This window comes from Setaria italica, chromosome IX (genome assembly GCF_000263155.2).
Source record: "Setaria italica strain Yugu1 chromosome IX, Setaria_italica_v2.0, whole genome shotgun sequence".
Classification (NCBI taxonomy): Eukaryota; Viridiplantae; Streptophyta; class Magnoliopsida; order Poales; family Poaceae; genus Setaria; species Setaria italica.
In genome coordinates, this window is record NC_028458.1 from 39,520,417 (window position 1) to 39,545,081 (window position 24,665).

Below are 24,665 nucleotides of genomic sequence, written 5' to 3' on the forward strand. Positions count from 1 at the left end.
CCGCCATGGCTGATGAGTGCCGGAGTGGCGCCCGACGCTTGGCGCCCGCGCCACCGGGGCCATGCGCGACGCGGCCTGAGGGGCTCGACCTGTTCCTAGTGCCCTCGTCTACGTGTCCTGCAACTTTGCCATGGGCACGGGGCTCCCCTCGCTAGCGCACTCCCGGGGGCCGCTCGCCGAGGGCATTTGCGCTCTCGTCGGCGCCGGGATGCCATTCTGGAACCGTTCCGGCGGTGGCCGTGCTGGCCACGTCTTCGTCGCGTCACTACGAGCGCGAGTTCGGCGCCTGCTTCCATCTCATGGTGAGCAGCTCAATACTAGTAGCTCAGAGCTTCTTCAGTTCAATCTATCGCTGTGGTGGCCTTGGAGCCTGGTACAAAAAATCCAATCTGGCAATGTTGACTGCTTGTGTTATTGGCCATGAACAAGGGGGTTGGCTGTGTTGCGTGATTGCGTCCATTTATTCTTGCGAAAAGAGAACCTAGTAAGTTGACTGCTTGATGCTGCAAGTTCAGCCACTATTTAAGCCGATAATCACGAAGCCTCCAACCTCTAGTTCAGCCAACTTTACCCGTTTCCATTTCCTGTTATTCTTCAATGACCAGAAAAAAATACACTAACCGGACGACAAGGTGGCTGAGGGACACCAGACAGTCCATCTCCATGAAACATGTTGTGGCAACCAACCTGACGACAATACAGAGATACAGACTATTTGTGGGACCCCGTGAAACCGAAAGCATTGGTTCTTAACCGTTGGATCCAGAAGGGGGGATGCCATGTGGTAGATACTGAAGGAGCTTGCAGTGAACTAGGCCGGTCGCAACAGCAGAAGGGAAGAACTGGCACCCTGCAGCCTGCACTTCGATGGAAAATTTAAGTACTGAACTGCAGTCATGCCATCAACCCAAAATTTCGGTTTTTTTCTCGTGGGAAGCTACAAATGCGACTGATCCGATTGATCATCGTCGGCAGGCACCAGGCAGTTTCAGAATGCAGGTCATGCTCATGCCTTGATGTGCCTTAAACCTGCAGAAAAACCATATTCCTTGGCCTCCTAACGGTTGGGTACTGGCACTTTCCTGGGGATGCTGATTGTGTCAGCAGACAGTGGCTTGAGAAGCTTTAGAGTTTGGATGCAAACCAATTCTGTCGGATGCAAACCAATTCTGTCGGATTTGCAATCCGATGGAGGATTGTTAAATTCTTTCTAAAAATGAATGACTTTGGTCTACTTGCTCCGCTGAAGACCAACCGACATGATTGACTGTTTTGCTCTTGACTTATTCAGAGACATCTAATTGCGTGTTGTACCTCGGTAATTTTGTTGTTGTTGTCCAGGCTTAACTTGAGAGTGCAGTGCGATCATCATGAACTAGATTTTGGAAGTGTGCAACTTCCACAGAGTACGCCACGCCATCATGAAGACATGAACTACTTGAATATTCGAAGTGCATAATAGACATGCCGAATTGTCAACGCGAATACTACCTGTTGCAAACATGTCCTTAGTAACAACTAACCCAATCCACTGCAGCAATATTTACAGAACAAAGCCCTGAATCGGAAGATAGTTCTGAACTAAGTAGTCCTACTCAACAAGCAGAAATAGATTTCACATCCCAATTTTGAGCGTTCAGGGTACTCCTTAGCTTCTTCCTCTCCATTGCTTGTTCGATGGAAGCTGCAACAAAGGAAGGCTTGTAAATTCAGAGCGGAGTACGAGCACATGAAGATAATAAGTTCTAGTAAATCACAGGAGGCAATTTCTTTATGCATTCTTTTGTTTGGGCGGGTAGAACAGAACAGAGTAACAGAGCAATGCATTTTGAGCACGATGACAACAAATCTGTACAAGGAAAAACGATGAACAGCCGGGCCTGTTAAGTGTTAACTGAAGAATGAAAGCAGATTACTGTCTGGTGTATGAAAAGAAAATGATGCATGTGCATTAGAACAGCACAATTGGATAAGGAAGCTCGCTAGAAATGAAATCAAACATAACTGATATTCAAGAGTTGAACAAAACTGAACTGAAGTGGCATTCCCCATCACTGTCCAAACAATCGGCATTTGAGAGGCAACACTAGCATGGCAATGGCAGCACGAAATTACAGAGCTAATAAAAAGAAATATATCAGAGAATTCATGCATAGAGGGGATGTTCCAAAGAGAGGATTTATGCATGCAGAACGAAGAACAAGAGCAAGATGATCAGCTTACAGAAGACAAAAGATGCGCGCATCCATGCCGATGAGTCAGGGTCACTGATCTGCGGGCGCTTGACGAGGAGGAAATCCCGGAGGGACGGAGCCAGCTGTTAGCGCCTCGGGCGTCAGCCGCGCGGGGTCGATGCTCGGGTAGAGGATGATCGCGAAGTCCCTCATGGCCCTCAACCCCGCGGCGTACCTCTTGCTCAGCATCTCGTCGATCCTGGTGCTGCTCGTGTGCTCCGCGTTGATGACCTTGAGCTGACACTCGGCCCTGACGGCTTTCACCTTGGCCGCGTGCTCTGCTTCCGCCGCGTGAAGATCCTCGGTGAGCTGGTGGACCTTGGCCATGCGCTTCTCTTTCTCCGCCTGGAGCTCATCCTTCAGTCGGCCGACCACGGTGGCGTGCTCGGCTTTGGCCGCCTCAAGATTCTCCCAAAGCACCTTCGACTCAACTCTCTCCTGCCCAAGGAATCCAAGCGTCTTGGCGTGCTCTGCTTCCGCTGCCTGGAGCTTCTCCTTGAGTTGGGCAGCGTCGGCCGTGTGCTCGGCTTTGGCGGCCCCAAGCGCCTCCTCCATCCGGGCGGCATGGGCGGCGTGCTTGGCTCTCTCCTTCCGTAACTCGTCCTTGGCATTGTGGAGCTCCTCCTCGGTCCTCTGCACCGCCTTGTACGCATCCATCAGTATCCGCGACGCGGAGTAGTGCTCGCCGCCGTCGCCATGAGACGGTCTCTCGGGAGTGACCAAGTCCGGTGGTGGCGATGATTCCGTGGCGATGGCCAGCTGCTCTGGAGGTGGAGAGGTGATGGCGCCCAGGGATCTGAACTTCTTCTTCGGCGGGGGCATGCTCGCGGCAGCGTCAGCGTTGGGCTCCGCTTTGTGGAGGAGCTCCATGAGAGAAACGTTCCACTTCTCTTTCTCGGACTCCAGTCTTTCTATGGCCTTCTTCTCGGCATCCGTGAGCTCGGGATCGGCGAAGCTAGCCGGCTCGGGCGTCCCCCATTTCTCCGGGCAGCGCCAAGGCAAGCCAGACGACAGGGACTCGAGGAAGAAGAACTTCTTCTTCCACCCTTCGTTAGAGGGAAGACGTGCGTCGGGCTTGAAGAGGCGGCGGCTCGGGGAAGCTACGATGTAGTACCACCCGTTGGGGCACATCTTGAAGTTGAAGTAGTGCTGGAACACGGCCACCGTCGGCGGGACGCCGACGCCATCGCACAGCTGCACGAAGCCGACGAGGTAGCGCCACGCGTTCGGGGTGAGCTGGCTCGGCGCGATGCTGTAGTGGCGAAGGTAGTTGACATAGAAGTCGTGGAGAGGGAACTGCACGCCGACCTCGAGCATGCTGTCGAACACGCAGATAATGTTGGAGCCCTCCGGCATCGTCTTCCAGGGCACCCACCCGTCCTTGGCGAGGAGCGGCTTGTAGTCCTCCCCGACGCCGTAGTTGCGGCACAGGCTCAGGAGCATCTCCTCACTGTCGTGCGAGGACTTCATCCCCCCAACCTCCTCCGCCCAGCAAGGGATGCCCGCGCCGCCGCCGGCGTCCGATGTGGCGGCAGGGTCATGCGGCTCCGGCGATGGCGCATCAACCTCCATGGCGTCGAGCTGGGTGGGGAGGAGCCGAGGAGAGGGGAGGGGCCAGCAGCGGAGCAGGTTGAGTAGCTAAAAGGGTGTTCTGTTCTCTGAGTTCTCTCAGTCACCACTCTACCAGAGGCCAGATCGCTCGCCGCAATCTGGAATTGCTCTCACGCTGATGTGCTTTTACGAGTAAAATATATTCTAAGCAGTAAAAAAGGTACTCCTGATATTTATTTGTCCTAATAGGGAGCCAAATTTTGATTTGTTTTTTCTCCCTTCTTAATCTTCCCTCAGATTCATGATGTGCATTATATATGTGTGACCTTTATGAGAAATTTTAGATTTTATCTACTTTATAGCATGACTTGCTTGAGAATTTAACATGTAAGCTGTGAGCCAATACTTGGATACGTCCTTCATGGAAATATCTACACTAGTTATATTATACCTACGCGATGCTAGCATTTGTGTGCAGTAGACTATGGTAATTGCGTCACGGCATCATCATTTTTATTGCTGCTCTCGTTTCGTGCAGAGCTACATTTGCCACCCGCCACATTTTCTAGTTCAAGTAAAGGAGAAGAGCAACAGGAGAGCTAGCATGGAATCTCACAATAAGGAGTACGGCTGATGAGGCAGAGATCCAGGACCAAAGAGGATTCATGATCAGCATCGAGCCCTCCTGGTTTATTTGTATATGAAAAATGATTCACGATACATTTTGTATAAACCAGAACACCTGGAAAGTGAAAACTGACTGGCTGACCCTATTTGGGGTCCCCAAACTTTAACCCGGTTTGTTTGGGCTTCCCAAACACCGAGTTTTCAGTTCGGCTTTTCAGCTTCGAAAAGCTCCCGAAAGCCCATCCCATATGGGAAGCCCGAAAGCCAACCAAAACGAGTTTCCAGCGGTAACTTCGTTAAAATTACAGCCCATGCCACCGCCAAGTGTGAACCGTTATTTTTCTTTTCTATCTCGTCTCCTTCGTCTGGCCCATCCACCCCCGACTCCCGTGACCGTGAGCACCGAGCGAGATCCAGCAGCAAGGAGGCGCCGCTCCCGGCCGGCGGACTGCTCCCGGACTGCCGACAGCGCGCGGCCCCTCCTCAGCCTCGCCGAAGGCCACCCTGCCACTGCCGCCGCGGCGCCCCTCCTCAGACCCGGGGGCGGGCGAGCTCCAGGCGGCGGCTTCCGGCTGGAGGAGCGGGGGAGGGGACGACGGCGGGGCGAGCTGTAGGCGGTAGCTTCCGGCCGGCGCGGAGGAGCGCGGGGGAGGGGACGGCGGCGGGGCGGGGAGCGCGCCATGGGAGGCGGAGGCGTGGAGGAGCTTGGCCAGACGAGAGAGGGTCGAAGATAAGCCTGATATGTGGATCCACAGAACATATATCTTCCAAAAGCTAGCCAAACAACCCAGCAAAAAACAGCAACAAATAGCAAAAGCCTTTTTTTAGAACCTGCCGCTCCAACGAACAGCCCCTTTGTTAGCTAAAAGTTAGGTCCAGGAGCTTCAAATGGGTGGACTAAGGGCCTGTTTAGTTCCAAGTTCTTAAAATTTTAGCTACTAAAAGTTCAACTTTCTAAAAGCTCCTTAAAAACTATTTGGTTCCACCTCCTAAAACTGACTAAAGGCAATAAATGCTGTGGCAAAAGGACATGATACCCTCCCCAAGCCCTGCTCCTTCTCTGCCTGGGGCCTCTTCTTCACTGCGCTCTTTCTCGCCAGCGCCGTTTGGGAGTGAGGCGAAGCCGGCGGGGCCCAACCTCACTTCAACATCCTCAGCTCCAGCAGCGGCGGCCCAGCTCCACGCTGTCCGCGGCCGGCACCTCTCCCTAAGCCATCCGACGAGTCGCGGAGCAGGAGAAGGGAAGCGGCTTGGCGATGGCACCAGAGGTGAAGATGGCTCCGGAGATCACGCCTCCCGCCAGCCGCGCACTCTCCCACGCGCCGGCCACGCTCCTCCCCCGTGGGGCCCAAACAGCAGCTGCTGCGGGTGCCTGCCCCTAGCGCCTCGACCTCCGCATTGCCCTCCTCGAGGAGGAGCGAGCGGCTGCCGGTCAGGAGGTGGGAGTAGGGGCGCCGCGGTCGGCCCGTGCGGCAACGCAAGGGAGCAGGGGCGGCGGATCCGGTGAGGGATGGCGTGGCTGCCGGTGAGAGGTCGCGGGCGCTGGTGTGGAGAAGAGAGGGAGCGGTGGCGGGGTTGGGGAGGGAATCGAGCGGCGGTGGGCCTGCGAGCTCTAGCGACATGCCTGCGGGCTGTAGCGGCGTGGAGGAGCATGCGGTCTGGAGGTGGGTGCAGGGGCAGTGGCGGGCGGCGGGAGGGGCGCTGGCGGCAGGCGAAATGGCGACGAGGGGCTAGGCGGGAGGGAGGGAAAGAGAGAGGAGGCAATAAATGAGGGGCAGTGGGGTCCAAGATGGACTTTAGGAGATTTTAGAAGGGGGTGGAGCTCCTAAAACTTTTTAGAAGCTTTTAGATGTGTTTGATTCTTTAGACATATTTTAGTCACCTTTTAGCTCGTAAAGATTTTAGGAGGTGGAACCAAACAGAGCCTAAAAGGTGGAGTAAACTTTAGTTGCATCACAAATAAAGTTTAGTACACTAGTCCACCAAATCCATCTAATTCCAGCTAAAAGTAGCTAACATGTAGCAAAAGTTACTTTTGCCCACCCCCACCAACCCACCCCTCCCCCTTCCTATCTCCTCTCCCACAGGGTAAAATGGATTTTAACATCTCCTAATTGCCTTTTAGTCCTAGGATCCAACTCACTTTTAGCCAATTAAACTTTAATCCCAACTAAAAATCAGTGTTAGACGATCCAAACAAGGGATTTTATACTCTCCCACCTAAGGGTAAAATGGATTTTATACATCTCCTAATTGCCTTTTAGTCCTAGGATCCAACTCACTCTTAGCCAATTAAACTTTAATCCCAACTAAAAAAAATTAGTGTTAGACGATCCAAACAAGGCCTTAGTTGACAGGTGAATTCCTGACTGGCACCTGGCATTGAGAATTTGTTCATAGCATAGAGCGGAGCAGATATGCAGACGGCGGCAATCTTCAACTCTCAGAGCAACCCAAAGCTGGTGATTCCTTTGCAAGGAAAGAAACAGCCAAACGATTCAATCGGAAAGTATAGCATTTTTTTCTGACAGATTCAATCCAGGTCCAAGCAATAACAAGCAATCAGCGCAAGCAGCTGCACAGCACGTCGTTACGAAGACATCCAACCATCGAGCATTTTGCACCGACAGAGCTTCCTCAATACGGAGGGGGAGATTTCACCCCTTTGTTATCTGTGCCGTGCTCTGTTTTCCAATGAAATAAAATTTAGAAATATCAAGAGAAAACAAATATGTATGCATGGGGGAACTCAGAATGTGGTGCTGCTAAAACAACAACAGATATCCAAAGTAAACAATAACGACAACTAAAAGCCATCTGAACTCAATCTTCAATAGGGTGCAAGCTGGAGACTAGGCATTTGGGACCAAACTACAAGCCAGGATCACTGCACTCGTATTTCCGGAATCCGGACAGCATCCTAGTAGCAGTTCATGTAAGATAAGACAAATATTTCTTTAGACAGCCAAATCCTCATTTAACCATTCCTCAAATAATTTTACCATGTGCGGTGCAATCAAGTGATGGACATTGGAGAACATAACCTAGCAGGTTATTTGGATACTATCTTCACAAGGCCTAGATACTGTGCACATCTTTTCCGAAAACAAAAACAAATGCCATCGATATCCAAAAATAATAGACATGACCAAAACTGAGAAACTTCACAAGCATATAATCATTAAAAGCAGATTGCTGTCTGCTAAACTTTTCCACAATATAGACACTTTATCTTTTAATCAGTATCATTCCATATATCGACAAACAAGTGCTGTTCCTTAGCAGCAAAAAGAGCCTAGTGTCATTGGTTACCACCTATATGGGCACGTAAAGCCTTCATTCCCACAGCATTAAAATTGTATTTGCACAGGTGTTCAAGTCCAAACGATCTTTCAAGTGACAGGTCATATGCTCAGAACTTAAAATCAGGTTTCAGTCTGCATACTAGTCAATGTCAGGGCATATATTGGACGAGGGGTTCAAGTTAAGATTTAGTTGTGTTTTTTTTTTCTGTTCAAGCGCTAAAAGGACATCAAGATATATTTGCATAGAGTGAACTTTGCAACTTGAGAATAGAGTCAAATGACAGCAACTGAAGCTAATTAAGTAAAACACAAACACACCAGAGATCGAACAATACATAACCAATATGAACCCAATAGAAACTAAACCACATGCCTATTAACACCAACAGAACTGGGTACTTGCATCCCACTACAAAACCTCCAAGAATACACAATAAAAATTCATATTACTCAATGGGAGGAGTATACTGATAATATTTAAAAAAGAATAAATATAGCCATGTTCAATCATCAGTTCTGTATCCCCTAAAAAACTGCCTTATCCCCAGGCCAAATATACTACAATCACAATAGTTTGAATTGAATCCTGCTGCAGATATCTCCCAATTCCAGTGGGGAATCAAATTAAAGTCTACTACTCGCATATAAGATCTACTAGTAAATCAATAGTAACTCATTCGAAGGAGTATATCAATAGCATTACTTCAAAACAGAACAAATGACATCGAGATTCAAAAGTAATAAACACAACCTCCACTGAGAAACTTCACAAGCAGTAATTGAAAGCAGATTCTGTCTGCCCAACTTATGAACAGCCATTCCAAAATATAGATACTTGTATATTTTAATCAGTATAGATGATGTTCCTTAGCAGCAAAGAGAGCCTAATGGCATTGGTTACAACCTAGATCAGCAGTTAAAATTTTGCATTTGCACTGCACAGGTTTTCAAATCCAAAATCTTTCAAGTGAAACAGGTGATACCAGACCAGCCACTAGTCCCATTTTTTCTCATAACTGCTGATCCTGTACAATTTAAATTACTCACATGTAGTTTGTGATGTTAAAATGTTCAACATAACTTCTTTGGGCAGCAGTAGTGCTCAGGGAAGCAAACACAAGATATGTTAATTAATAACCGTTTCAAAATTGGAGCTTAATCAATTAAACAATATTAAAATCCTTACTGCTGTCCAGTATTCTCAACTTGAGAAACAGAAGTAACATGTTTAATTAGTGAGAAAGAGAGCAATATGTACATATATACACGATACACGGCATGGCTATACCTGATAATTTTTACAAGCTTTTCTGCACTAAAAATAGAGCTCCAGTTAGCTGATTCAGCTACCATACACTAAATCCTAGGGATCTATCACATGGTCATAACTCAAAATCAGGTTTGACTTTTCATACTAGCCAATGTCAGGGCATATTTTTGGGTGAGGGGTTTGGGCTGAGATTTAGATTGTCTTGAACCGCTAAAATAGCATCAAGACATAATTATATAGAGTGAACTTTGCAACTTGAGAATGGACTCAAATCAAGACAGCAACTAAATCTAATTAAGTGAAACACAAACACACCAGGGATCAAACAATACATAACCAATATGAATTCACTCGAAACTAAACCACATCTATCAAGATAAACGGAATTGGGTACTTGGTTCCCATAAAAAAACCCCAAGAACTACACAGTAAAAAAACCCATATTACTCAATGGAAGGAGTATACCGATAATATTGTTTTGTTTAAAAAAGAATACATATAGCATCTGTTCAATCATCCACTTAAATTATCCCTCTAACAAAAACTGCCTTGTCCCCAGGCCAAAAATACTACAATTACAATAGCTTAATTGCGCTGCAGATATCTCCCAATTCCAGTGGGAAATCGAATTCAGATCTACTTATTCCTCACACATAAGAACTAGTAAATCAATAGTATTACTCAGTGAAAGGAGTATACCAATAGCATTACTTCAGAAGGAATCCGTATAGCTGTGTCCAATCATGATCTGTCATTATTCCCCTAACAAAAATTGCCTGATCCCCGGCTCACAATACTACAATCACATCAGCTTAGAATCAAATCGAATCACGCCGCAGACATCCCTCAGCTCCGTTGTGAAATCAAATTCAAATCTACCTACGCCTGATGCCTCACACTCAAGATCAGTAAATCTCAAACCGTAAGGCAGACAAAATCTTACGAGGTTGCCTTTGCTCCCTCCGCCGCGGTCGCTACAGTCGTCACCTGAGCGGCGGCCGCCTTGGCATCGGCCTCGAGCTGCTTCTTGTTTCGCTCGAGCGCCTCGGCGACCTCCTTGGGCATGTACTTCTCGTCGTGCTTGGCGAGCACCTCGGTGCCGCGCAGGAAGCACGCGCACTCCCGCGCCTTCTCGGCCACCTTCCTCCCGTCGTCGCGGCGGAGGTCGTCGGTGAAGGGCTTGAGGAACCCCTCGACGACTACGGAGTGGCCCTCGCGGAAGAGGTCGGGCAGGGCGCCATCGTAGCGGACGAGCACGTCGGTGATGAGGTCCGTGACGACGAACTCGATCTCGGGGGAGGACGGCGAGGGGTGCGCAACGGAGCCCTCGAGGACGAGCCCACCGAGGCGGACGCGAGACTTGGAGGGATCGGCGGTGAACTTGGCGAGCGCGTCGGTGGGCGTGACGTAGAAGACGAGCTGGTCCTGGAACGTGGCGAGCACGGCCACCACGAACCCGCCCGCGCAGGCGAAGGCGAGCCCGTAGGACCAGAGGCGGCGGGTTTGGAGCTGCCGCGCGCGCGCCCCGATGTCCACGGCGCGGGGGCGGGAGGAGGGCCCCGCCCGCCGCGTCGCGGAGGCGAAGGAGCGGAAGGGGGCGAGCGGGGTGGAGGCCGGGGTGCCGGCGGCGGCGTGGGGGGTGGGGATGGGGCCCGGGGTGTGGAGGAGGGCGGAGAGGAGGCGGGTGCGGGAGGGGAGGAGCCGCGAGAAGGCCATGGGTTCGGGTCGGGTCGGGGACTGGTGGGATCTGGAGCGTGCGGAGGCGGAAGGGGAAAGGCGTGGCCGGGATGGTCGGCTGCCGATCGGCTTGTTGCGCACGGCACGGCGCACGCCGGCGTGGGCCGCGCCGGGCTGGGGTCTCTGTCTCGCAGTCGTGTGGTCAGCGGCTGCTCCGAGCGAGCCCAGCACGCGCCCCCCGTCGGTCTTCGGGGAGACGAGAGGGGAATTCAAGTTGTTTCATGTAGATGTCAGGGGTAGAGAAAGAGATTTTTTTGGGTGCATTTTGGTACTGCACGCCGAAAGTTTATGTTAAGTTTGTTCGACATTCCCTTGTAAAATTCTTGTAACATTTCTTTGGTGATGAGAAGTGTTGAATTTCGGATCTTAAAAGGTGGGCAACCGACCAGAGTATGGCGGTGAAAGAGTTGGGCTGTGACTGAGAAAGTCAGTACAGCCGTTGCGGTAAACAATTTGATGCACAGAACTACAGGGCACAGGCAGAAACATAATAACAGTATCATCTTTGCAGCCAATCTGAAATGAATCAGTACCGTGGAGTGTTTGTATCTGACAGTAAAGTGGTAGTTATGCAACGAAGTTTCCACAAAATAGCATTGCCAGTTAACCCAATGAACTCTCGTGTAACGAGGCGATGTGAGCGAGAGCAGAAACGGAGACCATGCTGATCGTTGATTGTGAAGGCCTGACATGGAACTCGTGTGTTCATGAGCACGTCCCTTTGCAAGGAGCGTCGGTGCAGCGGCAAACAGGCTGCCCTGAAACCTCCCATCCGTTAAACCCGAGCTCCAGTACCATGATGTTCTTTATCTCTGAATCCTCCTTGGTCTCCGATAGATAGTCAAAGAACATCCGAGCACATGTGGGACCTCGCACCTGGAGTGCAGTGATACAACAGTTAGGAAGGGGAAAAACTATTTTATTTACATATAATCCCTGCACTGGACTGAAAGATAAGATTTGGATATAAAATGAAGACTATAAGAATAAAAGAACACAGATAAAACAGAGGAAACAGGACTTGCTGCATTGCTGTTCCTGCCATCAGATACTCCATCCGTCCCAAATTACTATTCGTTTTGGCTTTTCTAGATACATAACTTTTGCTATGTACCTAGACATAATATATATCTAGGTGCATGTCAAAGGCTATGTATCTAGAAAAACCAAAACGAATAGTAATTTGAGACGGTGGGAGTAATAGCGATGCTGCTGCCAAACTAACACAGTTTGGGATACTAACAGCCAGGGGCGGATCCAGGGCCCGGGCTGCCCGGGCTGCAGCCCGGGGCGAGATCATGGAGTCCCTTTAACCTATGTGCTGTTTAGCCTAACAAAATGAGGCTTAGGAGACAAAATTAGACTATTTTAGGTGTGATTCAACAGCTCAGCCCGGGGCGCAGCCCCGTTCTGGATCCGCCGCGCATGAGATATGAGCATCACTATTCATTAGAGAGTAAAATTGTAAAAGGTCTCTGCTCCAGAAGAAATATCGAGTGGGTACAACTCCTAGCTATCAACTACAGGTGGAAGTAGAGCTAGATGATGAGATTTAGATAAGACTGTTCAATTGGTCATCTATTTCATCAGATAATGTTTGGAAGTTAATGGATGTTTAAGCGTTTAGCAAAACCAAAGCCATGGGCATAATAATCAGCAATAACATCATAGGCCTTGCATTCTCTATAGAAGTTAAAACAGCATCACAGCGTATATTTCATTAAAGTCAAAAGCAAGCTGTTATCTGCAATTTCACACACATTTCTTAATAAGCAAAAAAAGAAGTTACAATTGGATGTGACATGTTAATTCTAACTTCCTGTGTGGCTTGTCAATAAAACAAAACAAACTCCCTATGTGCTTTTCCCCAAGGGAAAGATTTATTGCGTCATTTGCAACAACCATCCAGTGGAAAAGGAAAGGAATGCCTCTGGATAGCAATTTTTTCTTAGATACCTCCCACAAGGAAGATTCTGAATCCTGAACTTGTATCATTATTCCTAGCTAAAGCTAAGGCAGCCTAAACTTTTTTGTTTCATACTAAATTTTGACCCAAACATGAAAACTATACAAGTCTACTATGCAGGACAGAGCAGTGCATATACAGGTCTACTATGCAGGCCACCAGTATGATCAAGCTAACGAAATTACAAGGGTAGGGCAGTTAATTTAATCAGAGGAAGGTACATGTGGAGACCACGCTCAAAAACAAATTGGCATCACCAAAGCTGTTGTTGGCTTAACAATTGCATAGTCTAGTGGACATCTAAACAGTCAAATGCTAATATGATGTGCATTGTGCAAATTATCAGTTTCCACAGGAAGATGAAGATCAACACCTCTACTGAGCTGACAATCATCTGTGCCTCAAACCAACACATATATGTTTCCATTTGCAAAAGCGAATCAAGCCAACGGACGTGCGATAGTTCCTAGAACAGCATTATCCGGGGAGAATCAGATTCCCCTGTATGTATAGGGAACGGGGCAGACTAGTTGCAGGGTGCGGAGCTTCGGATAGAAGTGAGAGAAACGAGGGCGGCGGATCTGGGACCTGGCTGAGAGCGCAGTGGAAGACGAGGGTGTCCTTGCCGCTGGCGGCCTGCACCAGCTCCGGCATCCGCGCCGCGAAGCTGCCGCTGGCGAAGTGGTGCGACCCCGCGATGTGCGCCTGGTAGCTCCTCTCCTCGTCCCTTCCGTTTCCAATCGAATCCCCCAGCAACACACGGAGAGGGCAAAATCAGAATTCTACGCTCCGATTTCCAAATCGGCGCGGCGTAGGGCAGCGCAGCACAGGCATCGGCCCGCGGACGTACGTACCTGACGTCGATGATGGCGACGCGGGGATTGCCGCGCGCCATAGACACCAGCTTCGCCGCCGACACGTACGACACGCTCCGCGCCATCCCGCTCGCGGCTCGCCTCCCCTCGCCGTGCGTCGTCTGCGGCGGCTGTGATTTTGTTCAGGTGAAGAATCAGAGAAGACGTGGTCCTCAGATTTTTGGCAGGCAGGGATGCCACGTAGGCTATTTCTGCGGCCCATGAGGAAAGCCCAGCTATAAACTTAAAACCTGATCCATTCGTAAATATAAACTTATAACATGGCCCAAATAAACTATTAACGTAAAGTGGACAAAAATTTAATTTCGGGAATTGGCGGGGGCCGCGCGGACGCGTACCCCCTCTGCCACAAATTATGACGTCCACTCTCCCACTTGGGGAGATGGTAAGCCAACGCACCCACAAAGTGCAATGTGGGCCATTGACCTAGGCCACGGGCCTTCTTGATCGCCCGTCGACCCCGTCCAGGTAAGTATGTTGCAACGAGGGCAGGGGCGCTGGTTATGTAGCCTCCTCCATCGTCCCACCCTGCGTGAGGCAGCGTGGTGGTACTAAACGAAACGTGGCCTCACCCTGCGCGAGCGCTGGTGCTGGGTCGATTCGTTATTTCCGTGGGCTAATTCCGCGGCCCATGAGGAGAGCCCATAAAATTTTCGGACTCGTGCGCGCGCCAACCTTTCCGGGCTCTCCGCTTCCAAAATTTCCCCACCTCATTTCCCCTTTCATTCACGCTGACGCTCTCCCATCCGGTCTCGGCGAAGCTCGGCCACCCAATGCCGTCGGGGTCGGGCTCCCGGGGCAGGCGGGCGGGGGAGGCGGCTGCTCCACCTGTGGTACAAGTGAGCTCGTCCGGCTCGGGTGAGGAAGAGGGCCCGTCGGAGGAAGAGGAGGAGGAGGAGAGCGAGGGATCCAGTGAGGGGGCGAGGAGGCGGGATGGTGGCGGTGGGAAGGCTAGGGTTTCGGCGACCGAGGGTGAGGCAGCGGCGAGCGGAGGCGACGCGGAGGGGCCGAACCTTCCCAGCTGCCCCATTTGTATGATCGCGTGGACCGCCGACGGCGCGCATCGCGTGAGGTGAGGACGAATTGCACAGTACACTAATTTTGTGGGTTTGTGAACAAGCTCGCTGGCTTGCGTGGTCCTGAACCTCTCATAATTCGCTGATCTTATACCACTGTAGGTTAGCTGAAACCATAATTTCCGGAATTGGCTTGCTGTAGCTTCTAATCAGTTGTAATTTATGCTTTATCTGGCGATTTTTTTGCTAGTGGCCACTTTTGGATCATGAGTTCTGCAATTGGGTGTAGTATGAGAGGATTTCTATGAATGTATGATTGCTATGTGTTTAGAAATCTCTGGATGTCTGGATCTGAGTATAAGTGCATTGATTCGCTGGGAATTACTTGACCTTGTCATCTTCCTGATATGCAAATTGATTGAACGCTAGGAATTATGACAAAAGAAATAACATTAATTTTACGATCCGTAATAGTAAGTGTTATGCCAGAAAAGGGTAAGTATATGTATATGGCTGCTAGTATGGAACCGTATGTTCCTGGGTCCATTAGTCCACCAGCCTCTGATTTATGGTTAAGGGCCATGGATTTGATTATTATTTTCGTATCGTTATTGCATTTAGAAAATTGTTAAGGATCCAAAAGGTGCACTTATTATGTGTTGGGATTTTGCACTTTTGCTTATTTGGTGGCACATACCTGCTTATTTTCAAATCGTTATGATTGGAGGATCTTAAATTGCTAACTGTTTGATATCCCGCATCTAGTTGCATTCCCTGTGGGCATGTCTATGGCAGATATTGCCTAGAGAGGTGGCTACAACAGTGCGGCAAGAAAAAAGCACAGGTATGCTGACTATTTAATTGTATATCAGAATAATAGTGTTATTTGGTTGAATCCTTCTGATTGATCGGATCTGTTATTTTATACTTACTCAGTGTCCTCAATGTGGCAAGAGATACAAACAAAACAACATTATCAACCTCTATGTACCAGAGATTGCTGTTCCCAATAATGATCTTGAAAAGGTTAGTTATGCTTCTATACTTTTTGTTGGAAGTATATGTGACCATCTTGTGATGCTTATTTGATTTATGCAGCAAGTATTGTTGTTGAGAGAGAAAAATGACTCTCTTGAGAAGCAAGTAAGCTCCCTTTTTTATACAATCTGCATTTTTACTTGAACCTGATATTAGTATGACTCTGTCCCAAAGCAAATACCACGAGCTGCATATTCTTTTCCCAAAGCTTATGCATTCTTTATGTTTCCACGCAGCAAGCAAAATTACTTGAGGAGATAAAAGAGCATAAGGTACTTGCACAAATGAACTATTTGTTTTCGCTAACCAAATTGATTTTTTGAGGAAAAATATGGTTACCCTTACTGATGTATTTTATAGATTAAATTGAGCAATATTTTCTGTGCATAAACCTTTTACATGCTCAATAGAGTGCCATAATTAATCCTTTTATGTTTCTTTACATTACCTGCAGAGGCAGATTATGTTGCAACAAAATGTGATATATGAATCAAGCTCGAAGAGACAGGTAGAGCCCTAGTTTTGCTAATTTTAATGATTAGTCATAGTAATGAAAGCTTCGATGTTTACATTTTTTACAACCAATTGTGAAGAAAATGACAGAGCAGACATCAAATGGAATGCCAGATGTAGCGCCAATTGCCTCAGTTACAGAGGACATTGATCGTAGAAATCTGTGCAGTTTTGTTCTCCAGGTATGTTTTTAGTGCTATCTGATTACCACTTTCTGTTATACTTGTTCTTGCTATGATGAGATTTATTTCCTGGTTCCATTTGGTTGTGCGGCCTAGTTTAGCAATAGCTGTGTACCATTACTTATGACGCATACCACTTGTCATGCCAACTTCAATCACACAGGCTATAAATGTAGAATTATGAAGGGACCTTATCATTCACTGACTCACAATCAACAGCTATGTTTTGTAGAACGAATTTTTGGTTGAAGGAGCTCGAGTCATGGGCATAGATGCATCCAGCCAGATTATATTCACTTCTGGAAGGGGACCTGGAGTTGGTGCTGAACACATCCTTACAAAGGTACATGTCTAAACAGATGCTTTTGCTTGACCACTTCAGTGTAGTTATCCTTTACTGCAAATTGGTTGCTTATTGACCTTTTGCAATTTGATTCTTTATCTCAACAGATCAACATGTTTGCTAGACAGAGAATGCAGAAAATCCACCTCCCTCCTGATACTAAAGCTATTAGGGACATCTGTATACTGCCTGGGGGTTGTGCTGTTTTTGCATCACTAGGCAGGAAGTTGTCTCTTTTCAGGTCTGTAAAGAATGTGTGCTAGTTTTATTTCTCAATATGGTCCCCGTAACATTTAGTCTGATATCTGATCTTTGTGCTTATGTTTTACTATATCCCAGCGTGGCAACCAACAATGTTGTCCTTCAATACGATCTGCCGGTGATTCTTTGACCTTGCAATTTCACAAAACTTTCAAGTACTTTTATGCTCTTCACGCATTGATTCAGAAACCACTACCAAAATTTGTTCCTGCATATATTTCTTCCTAAAGTATTTAAATACTGCACATGGTCCTTTCTGTTACTGAGGGCTGGGTATCTGCAAGTCCTTTTTATTTTGTTCTCTTGGTGTAGCTCTAGCTCTTGGATATTGGAAAATCACTTTACATTCAGTTCAGCATACGCTTTAACCTTTAGAAGATTAAAAGGTGCTTGGTAATCAATCACTTGCTTTTGGCCGAGACATGCATATTTTTCTTTAAATTAAACTATGGAAAATGGAAATCTCTCAAGTAGGCGAATCAGTGAAAATGCGAAATTGTTTATGCTGACCTGCTAATCTTCTGTGTTTCAATATCTTGCAGGCTCCTGGCTGGTCCTGTTCAGGAGATCATACTAGTCCGACTCACCTTTATGCTGGATTACAGGTTGACTTTGCAGTATGCCTTGTGATTCTTATTAAGTTTTTTCTGCACTTTAGTGGGTTTGTTAATTGAAATTCTTCTATAAAAATGTTCAGAATGGCATGATATTGGTCTTTGATATTCGTCAAACTTCAGCACCTTTGCATTCTATGACGGGTTTATCGACACACCCAGTCCATACAATCCACTCTGCTGTAGATGGCACTGGTTCCAGAATGGTTTTTTCTGCTTCTTCTATAGGACCCTGCATTTGGGATGTTGATGGCAGTGAAGACAGGTATGCTGTAGTTTGAAAAGTTCCTACACAGTTCCTATTGATGTGCTTCTCAGTGTCTTTGAAATGTTGAATTTGGTTATTTGTAGTTCCCATGTTCTAGTTTGGGCTCTTTTTTCAGGCCGAATTTGCTAAGCGGGATGGAAAACCAAGGGGTCTGCATTTCTCTTGCGTGCGCCCCTCCATCAAGTGATCTCCTTGTGGCTTCCTACCGCCCGAAAGTTGAGCTGCAGGATGATAGCGCCACACCTCAAGCGATTACACCACAATCACCAGCACCCACTGGTTCAGGAAAGCTAGGACGCCACACACTCCTGAGGAGGACCGCCACAACCTCCTTTGCCAAGGACCAAACCTGCAGCGGTAACGTAAGCGACTTGCGAATGTCGAAGTCTGCAATCATACCATGTGGAGGCAATCAGCATCTCTTTGCCTATGGTGATGAGTCTCTGTACAGAGTCCGGACTTGGCGGCTGCCCTCGTTTCAGACATACACCGATCTCAGGCCCCACAGACAACCAATCCTTGATCTAAGGTTTGCTGAAAGTCCAACTGGGGAGAGGTACCTTGGGTGCTTAAGCGCCGAGAAGCTGCAGGTTTTCACAGTTAGGTAGCACAACAGAGAGAACCATTGACTTCATTCTTTAGCTTTGTTTCTGGTAGCTGTGCATGCTAATAGTTCACAGTTAGTGCTTCACTAACTTTGTTGTACAAGTACAGAGCACATTGTTCGGTACAGTTTTCACTAAATGGTGTGTAAAACCATGTTGTGCATTTTCATAAGAGGCTTCAATAAATTCACTGGTTGAGTGCAGGATTGCAGAGTTCTGCTGATGCTGCATTGTGTCATAAAACAAGGCCCTTGTTTACTTGGGAAGTTGGGAGGTGCCAAATTGGCATTTTGCCATAAATGCGACACTGTAGCGTTTCGTTTGTATTTGTGAATTATTATCCAAATATTGACTAATTAGGCTCAAAAGATTCGTCTCGCAAAGTACAACAAAACTGTGCAATTAGTTTTTGATTTCGTCTACATTTAGTACTCCATGCATGTACCGCAAGTTTGATGTGATAGGGAATCTTCTTTTTGCATAGTGTCAAAGTTGGGAGTTTTGTGGGAAGTAAACAAGGGCAAGGAAACGAATGGGTAGCAATCTGTCACACTTTATATGCTTTCTGCTATGCTTTGTTCACTCACTGATATTTTCCGTTTGTACCAGTATCATCATTGCACATCGCTAGAACACGTAACATCTGGCATTTACCTGTTCTTCTTGATAATTCTTTCGACCAAATTCATGTTTCGTTTTCTTAGACCATAACTTATTAATTTCTTTCGCATTCAAGCAATTTTCCATCCTTTTCAACTATCCTTTTCCTTCTAAGTTGCGCCCAAACACGCGTTTCGTTTGGATTGGGAGTTGCAATCGCATATTGCAACGACCCTCAGTGCAGCAGTGCAGTGGTTTCAGGCTTTCAGCACTCGGGGTAGAGCACGCGGTCCCTGGACGAGTCGAGGCAGTAGTAGTACACCATGGAGTTCCGCTGCGCCCACCGCATGGCGGCCTCTTGCTGCGGGCTGAGCGCCGCCCCCGACGGCGACGCCGGCACGGGTCGGCATCCCTGGGGCGGCGCGTCCGCGGCGCACCCGCCGATCTTGAGGTCGGCGAACCGCGACACGAACGGCTGGTAGCGGTAGTCGACGCGGTAGCGGCCGCCGTCGGTGGCCCAGTCGGAGGCGTCCCAGATGGAGCCGTACGCCCACATCTCCCGGTCCGGGAACGTGGCCTCCGTCTTCCTCTCGTACCGCCGGATCGGCACGTCGTCCACCAGGAACCTGCGCGACAGGGAAGAACAACCATGAATCGTACGTCCAGCCTGCAGAGCTCATGCGATGACTGTGCAAAAAGGGGCCTGTTCGCTTCAGCTTATACCAAACAGTATTTTTTTCTCACAACAAATCAGCCGTTTCAGCTTTTCAGCCGGCTTATAAGCTGAAGCGAACAGGCCCAAGAGCTCCAGAGTGTGACTTACAGGATCTGGTCGGGGTTCCAGATGATGGCGTAGTGGTGGAAGTCGGCGGTGGGGTCGAACCAGAGGTGGAACCTCATCTCCCGGCCGACGATGGTGCCGTCGCCGCTGCCGCGCACGTACACGTTGGTCTGCAGCGTGTACGGCTCCCCCGGCACCGTCCCCAGCAGCTCCATGTCAATCTCGTCGTGGTGCCCCGGGTACTCCTCGCTGTTCGACAGCTGCATCACCAGCCATGCATTGCCTTGCATCATCAGTTCATCACCATACCTAAGCAGAGCAGAGCAACAAGGCACCACCAATAGACTCCACTGATCCACTCACGTAGAAGGCGGTGTTGACGCCGGCGGTGTAGCCCGGCTGCACCCTGACCGAGGCGCCGAAGTAGCCGCTCCGGTACGCCCGCGCCGACTTGAACCCGCTGCCGGAGCTGCGGTCCATCCACAGCGTCAGGGACCTGCCGTCCGGCGAGAGGGTCTGGTGCTGCGGGCCCCACAGGGTGCGGTAGGCCTCGGAGAAGGCCAGCGACCTGAGCGTGGCGCTCGGGTAGTAGCCGGGAGAGGGAGGCTGCTGGGCGGCGCAGGGCTGCAGCGGCAGCGTAAGCAGAGGAGCAAGCGCGCATGCCAGGAGGAGAGCAGTTGCCTGCCGCACCGGCACATCACCAGGCCTTGCCATCTGCTGATCAGTTGGTGATACACTGACAGTGTTAGATGTGTCTAGTGAATCGTGATCTTGTCTTTGTGTATTGCGTGTGATCAAATTGATGAAATTTGGGTTTGCGAGAGGTTTCTTTATAGGCGAGATCAGGCCTGTATGGCAATGGTCCCGCAGAGTAGGAAAAGGTTGTTAAGAATTCATTTTTAAGAGTAGAGTAGGGACAGATTTGTAAGGTTAGGGGCCCAGGACGAGCAACAGGGCAAGTGAAGCGTGCTACGAGCCTACGAGTGAACACGATCTCTTGGCCCCAAAAGCAAATGCAAAGGACTTGGATACTGTCACCTCTCACACAAGGAGTGTGTATCCTACACTTTTTGGCTCGAGTTATTCGCAAAATCTGATCGTGTGAATACCGAATAACTAGAACATGTAACAGTAACATTTGGTTGCAAACGCCGCCATGTTCCTTGTTTATTCTTCTCATTGGCGGCCAAGTATGCCATGCCACCGCGCTTTGGATTTATTACCCGCCAGCAGCAAAGAATAAAAGAGATGGCACTGATTATCTAGTAAATTTTTGCCACACCTTTCTTTTGACCCAAGTAAAACATGTTCTTTCCTGCATTAACCAGACTTGGCATTTCGGCCCCTGTCGGTCCAAAATATCGGGCAATTGCACACCAATTCGGCGAGAGCGATTGTACAGTCTGTATAAAAGACAGTTTCATAAAAAAAAACTTAATTTGTTGAAAAAACACGCAATACCATGTTCGGTACAATTTAAACCATACATATGGCTGCTCTTCACCATCACTGCCCACACACACGCTTTGACAAACTGAAAATGATGCACCACTGATCGCCTATAGGCTTTGAATGATGATCTTCCTTTTTTGTGGTAGCTCACATCTTGGATCATCATTTTGGTAATCAGTAAGCTCACCAGTAGCAAATGCAAAATTTCAAAGATATGATTTGCACCAGCTAAATCCTTGCCAGTGTATAAGTTGGACTGATGCTGAGATAGATTGTGCTGAAAGCGGCAGAACTTAAAGACGAGGACAAACTCTTGAAGCTCAACTGTTGACAAGCATCTGCACGGCTGCTACATTGTGTCATCCTCATCGTCACAGGCAGCACAGGAGGGGGCAATCATTAGATTCAGAGCTCATCGTCACAAGCGCCGGTTCTGAGATGCTGTGACGAGCTGCACAGAAAATTGTCTTTCTGAACTCTGAAGGCGAATGATCAGCTTCAGTTTATGACTGTTCAACTCGATGCAATTGCCTGAATTCCTCATACGCAACTGGTGTTTAGTTGGTCTTTAAAACTGGATTGAATATCGGTCGTACGTATATCTATAGGCCATCAGAAGGTTTGGACAGTCTTAAGCTGGACACCGAGACGTATCAGATATGGAGGTTACGGTGCATGACGGCGTAGTCTACGTGGCAAGACGGGAACTAGTAGAGGATTAGGAAAACTACTCGTAGCAATTAGAGTAGGACTCGCCTAGTCGAATCCGACTAGTATTCTTGCCCATGGTAATATAAGGTGAGGCAGGGACCCCCTCCAAAGTAATTCAATTCAACCAACACACAGGACGTAGGGTATTACGCAATCTAACAGCCCGAACCTATCTAAATCGTGTGTATGTGTTCACCTTCGAGTTCCTGATTTCAACGAGCCCCACGCACTAAACACTACCTCGGGCACCCCCTCAATAGGTTGTCGGATCTAAACACTGACAGCTGGCGCACCAGGTAGGGGCTCTCGTTGAGAATCCACTAGCGAACTCGATGGTCCGAGTCATCATCAAGCTAATTGTCACGTTTGAAGTGGGCGTGACGTTCATCTTCGGCTCCTATGTTTGCATCACAGACGGCGCTGGAAACTTCCTCCGCCATATTGCGCCGGCCCCGGAGAAGAAGCAGCAAGCCATGAAGCTCCAGCGTCAAGCTCTGGAGGATCTCGTCAAGAATTTCCGCGAAATTTCAATTTCTGACTTAGTCAGAGGCTAGGGGGATGAGTCCGAGTACAACTCGACTTCTCACACTAGTCGGACTAATTTTCACAAGCCGGTGCTTAAACCATCGTGCGAATCGGACTACAACCGAAGTTGACTCCCGTTCGGACTCCGAAACATGGTTGCTATTTACCAAGCTAACCTATCCAGATCACAATCCGACACGAATACGATCGATGACCTCAACTACTACTCGGACCCGGACAAGGAGACCCCTTTATCAGATCCGCAGCAGGGCCTGGTAAGCATATCGACTCCACAAGGTAGATTCGTCTACTGGCCCAGCATGAAGCCACCTGCTCTCGCCAAGAATGACGACTCACGCCTTATCGCCTACATTAACACCTTTCCGTACCAGGAGGAAGCTCCTCTATCGCCCATCTACGAAGAAGAGGACACCACCGAGGGCATCACATCAAACTCGGGAAGCTACTCTCCGGAACAAGAACTCTTCACTCTAATTGCTGGATAGGAGGGTGAAGACGAAGAGCAACCAGAAAGAAATCCGCGACATGAACGTCACCCAGATGATGTCTCGCAGGATGAGGTCACCGCCAATGTTGCTAGAGAAGAAACTGAAGCTCAAAGAACTCTACGACGAGATGACGAGCAAGAAATGTAGCAAGGGCAGAGCGCCATCGCCGCTTTGCAGCAGACTTGCCAATCATGAACTTGGATAACGCGTTTGAAGCAGTTTAATCACGTCAACATCATACTCCACATGCTATCATCGCGTCCATTGATCTTATTACTCGCGCAATACCACAGACAAGTACACTAGGCAATTGGCTGAACTGGCGGAGCATGCGTACGAACAACTCGATCAGCAAAAACCGATACATTCAATTCAACGCACCCTATCCCAGCGTAGTCAGCATGGCAATAGCCATAGGCGCACTCCATCTAGACCAAATCAAATTGGAGGCACCAGACCAAGCTAAGTTGGAGCAAAGGGTAGTCGGGCGGGACCCTCAGGAGGCCGTGGCCATCTTGAGGCTAACCCAGAGCTTGAACGTCTAGTTCAGGATCTCCGTAACAAGATCAACGCCGGTCATGATGCCCGTACAATCATCGACGGATGCCGCCGTGAGCGCGAGCAAGAAGTCGAGTACCCAGGAGAGAATTCTGATAGTTTCCCCGCCTTCTCAAGACATGTGCGGAGAACAATTTTACTCGAGAAATTCAAACCTCCGGGTAACACCAAGCACGATGGCAAGCAGGACCCAGTCCAATGACTGTGGTGCTATTCACTGTCAGTACAGGTAGCAGAGGGGAATGACGACACCAAGGTCATCTACTTCCCCATCTGCATGGAAGCGGCGCCACTCACATGGCTCGAGTCATTAGACAAGAATTCCATCGACACGTGGAAGGACCTCAAGGTAGCGTTCACCAACAACTACGCAGGGGCGATGCAGCGTCCTGGCAACAGGATCGACTTTTCTCAAGTCAAACAACAAGAAGTCGAGACCTTGCACAGTTACTTACATTGCTTCTTCGACAAGAAGGCTACAATCGTGGATATCACGGAGCGCGACATCATAGGCTGCTTCCAAAATGGCCTCTACGACCGCCAGATGTTCCAGGATTTTAGGAGAAGATGCCCTGGTGATGTCAAATCTCTTAAGATCATGGTACAGGCGTGGGCAGACGAAGAAGATAAAGAGATCGAGAGGCTCGAGTCTAATTGCAACAAAGGCTAAAACAACAACAATCAGAATAATGGCTAACACAACGATAAGAACTGCAACGATCGCCCCAACAATGACAACTGAAATAACTACTCGGGAGGTCAGAACCGCAAGTGGAAGCCAGACAATACTATCGCAGCAATGTCACGGTCGTCCAAGAAAGGTGGCAGCAGGAATCAAGATAGGACCCCATTCGGCGAGCTCCTGAAGAAACAGTGCCCATGGCACCCGTACCATAAGTACTCTGCGATGGATTGTTATAGTCTACGCAGAGTCATGAAAAACCTGCCGGAACCATCTGGTATTAAAGACAAGGGCAAGGCCAAGATGAAGACGATGGTGACAATGGCAAATTTCAGAACCCTTCCAACACCATCAACGTCATCTTTGACGGCCCACCGGGTACTACTACTAAGCGATCCCAGAAGCTCGCCCTCCGAGAGATCATGTCCATTGAACCAACAAC

The 24,665-nt window shown here is 48.6% G+C and overlaps 4 protein-coding genes across 5 annotated transcripts; 1 reads left to right on the forward strand and 3 right to left on the reverse strand.

The window, feature by feature from the left end:
* Positions 1-6,909: 6,909 nt before the first annotated feature.
* On the reverse strand, positions 6,910-10,924 carry LOC101760400 (cytochrome c-type biogenesis protein CcmE). 2 transcript variants are annotated; one of them, XM_022822789.1, is made up of 2 exons: positions 9,931-10,924; positions 6,910-7,096 (listed from the first exon to the last, which is right to left on the reverse strand). In XM_022822789.1, exons 1-2 carry the CDS (start codon positions 10,701-10,703, stop codon positions 7,081-7,083), a joined length of 789 nt encoding a protein of 262 aa, XP_022678524.1. In that variant the 5' UTR covers positions 10,704-10,924; the 3' UTR covers positions 6,910-7,080. The 2 variants fall into 2 exon arrangements, with proteins under 2 accessions (XP_022678524.1, XP_004983767.1); XM_004983710.3 differs by lacking the exon at positions 6,910-7,096 and having other exon boundaries at positions 9,439-10,921.
* A 282-nt stretch (positions 10,925-11,206) lies between these two features.
* Positions 11,207-13,719, reverse strand: LOC101760817 (arsenate reductase 2.1). Its single transcript, XM_004983711.4, has 3 exons — positions 13,545-13,719; positions 13,279-13,417; positions 11,207-11,600 (listed from the first exon to the last, which is right to left on the reverse strand). The coding sequence occupies exons 1-3, from the start codon at positions 13,628-13,630 to the stop codon at positions 11,430-11,432; spliced, it is 396 nt and encodes a 131-aa protein (XP_004983768.1). The 5' UTR covers positions 13,631-13,719; the 3' UTR covers positions 11,207-11,429.
* Positions 13,720-14,267: 548 nt separating this feature from the next.
* LOC101761221 (E3 ubiquitin-protein ligase RFWD3) lies at positions 14,268-18,608 on the forward strand. The gene is made up of 13 exons (XM_004983712.3): positions 14,268-14,637; positions 15,347-15,425; positions 15,518-15,607; positions 15,680-15,724; positions 15,856-15,891; positions 16,074-16,127; positions 16,213-16,314; positions 16,547-16,657; positions 16,765-16,898; positions 16,997-17,036; positions 17,461-17,523; positions 17,616-17,797; positions 17,916-18,608. The coding sequence occupies exons 1-13, from the start codon at positions 14,339-14,341 to the stop codon at positions 18,406-18,408; spliced, it is 1,728 nt and encodes a 575-aa protein (XP_004983769.1). The 5' UTR covers positions 14,268-14,338; the 3' UTR covers positions 18,409-18,608.
* A 425-nt stretch (positions 18,609-19,033) lies between these two features.
* Positions 19,034-20,799, reverse strand: LOC101761610 (xyloglucan endotransglucosylase/hydrolase protein 31). Its single transcript, XM_004983713.3, has 3 exons — positions 20,150-20,799; positions 19,829-20,046; positions 19,034-19,631 (listed from the first exon to the last, which is right to left on the reverse strand). Exons 1-3 carry the CDS (start codon positions 20,498-20,500, stop codon positions 19,271-19,273), a joined length of 930 nt encoding a protein of 309 aa, XP_004983770.1. The 5' UTR covers positions 20,501-20,799; the 3' UTR covers positions 19,034-19,270.
* Positions 20,800-24,665: the final 3,866 nt, after the last annotated feature.

What these genes read in the sequence shown, in the direction of transcription:
- LOC101760400 (XM_022822789.1), bottom strand. Translation starts at nt 10,703, where the DNA reads ATGGCCTTCTCGCGGCTCCTCCCCTCCCGCACCCGCCTCCTCTCCGCC.
- LOC101760817 (XM_004983711.4), bottom strand. Translation starts at nt 13,630, where the DNA reads ATGGCGCGGAGCGTGTCGTACGTGTCGGCGGCGAAGCTGGTGTCTATG. An exon ending in GTCGCCATCATCGACGTCAG is followed by an intron (nt 13,418 to 13,544) that starts GTACGTACGTCC and finishes TGGAAACGGAAG; the next exon opens with GGACGAGGAGAGGAGCTACC. An exon ending in TCCACTGCGCTCTCAGCCAG is followed by an intron (nt 11,601 to 13,278) that starts GTCCCAGATCCG and finishes ACTGCACTCCAG; the next exon opens with GTGCGAGGTCCCACATGTGC.
- LOC101761221 (XM_004983712.3), top strand. Translation starts at nt 14,339, where the DNA reads ATGCCGTCGGGGTCGGGCTCCCGGGGCAGGCGGGCGGGGGAGGCGGCT. An exon ending in CTGAACACATCCTTACAAAG is followed by an intron (nt 16,658 to 16,764) that starts GTACATGTCTAA and finishes TTATCTCAACAG; the next exon opens with ATCAACATGTTTGCTAGACA. An exon ending in ACCTTTATGCTGGATTACAG is followed by an intron (nt 17,524 to 17,615) that starts GTTGACTTTGCA and finishes AAAAATGTTCAG; the next exon opens with AATGGCATGATATTGGTCTT.
- LOC101761610 (XM_004983713.3), bottom strand. Translation starts at nt 20,500, where the DNA reads ATGGCAAGGCCTGGTGATGTGCCGGTGCGGCAGGCAACTGCTCTCCTC. An exon ending in GCGTCAACACCGCCTTCTAC is followed by an intron (nt 20,047 to 20,149) that starts GTGAGTGGATCA and finishes CTGGTGATGCAG; the next exon opens with CTGTCGAACAGCGAGGAGTA. An exon ending in TGGAACCCCGACCAGATCCT is followed by an intron (nt 19,632 to 19,828) that starts GTAAGTCACACT and finishes CCTGTCGCGCAG; the next exon opens with GTTCCTGGTGGACGACGTGC.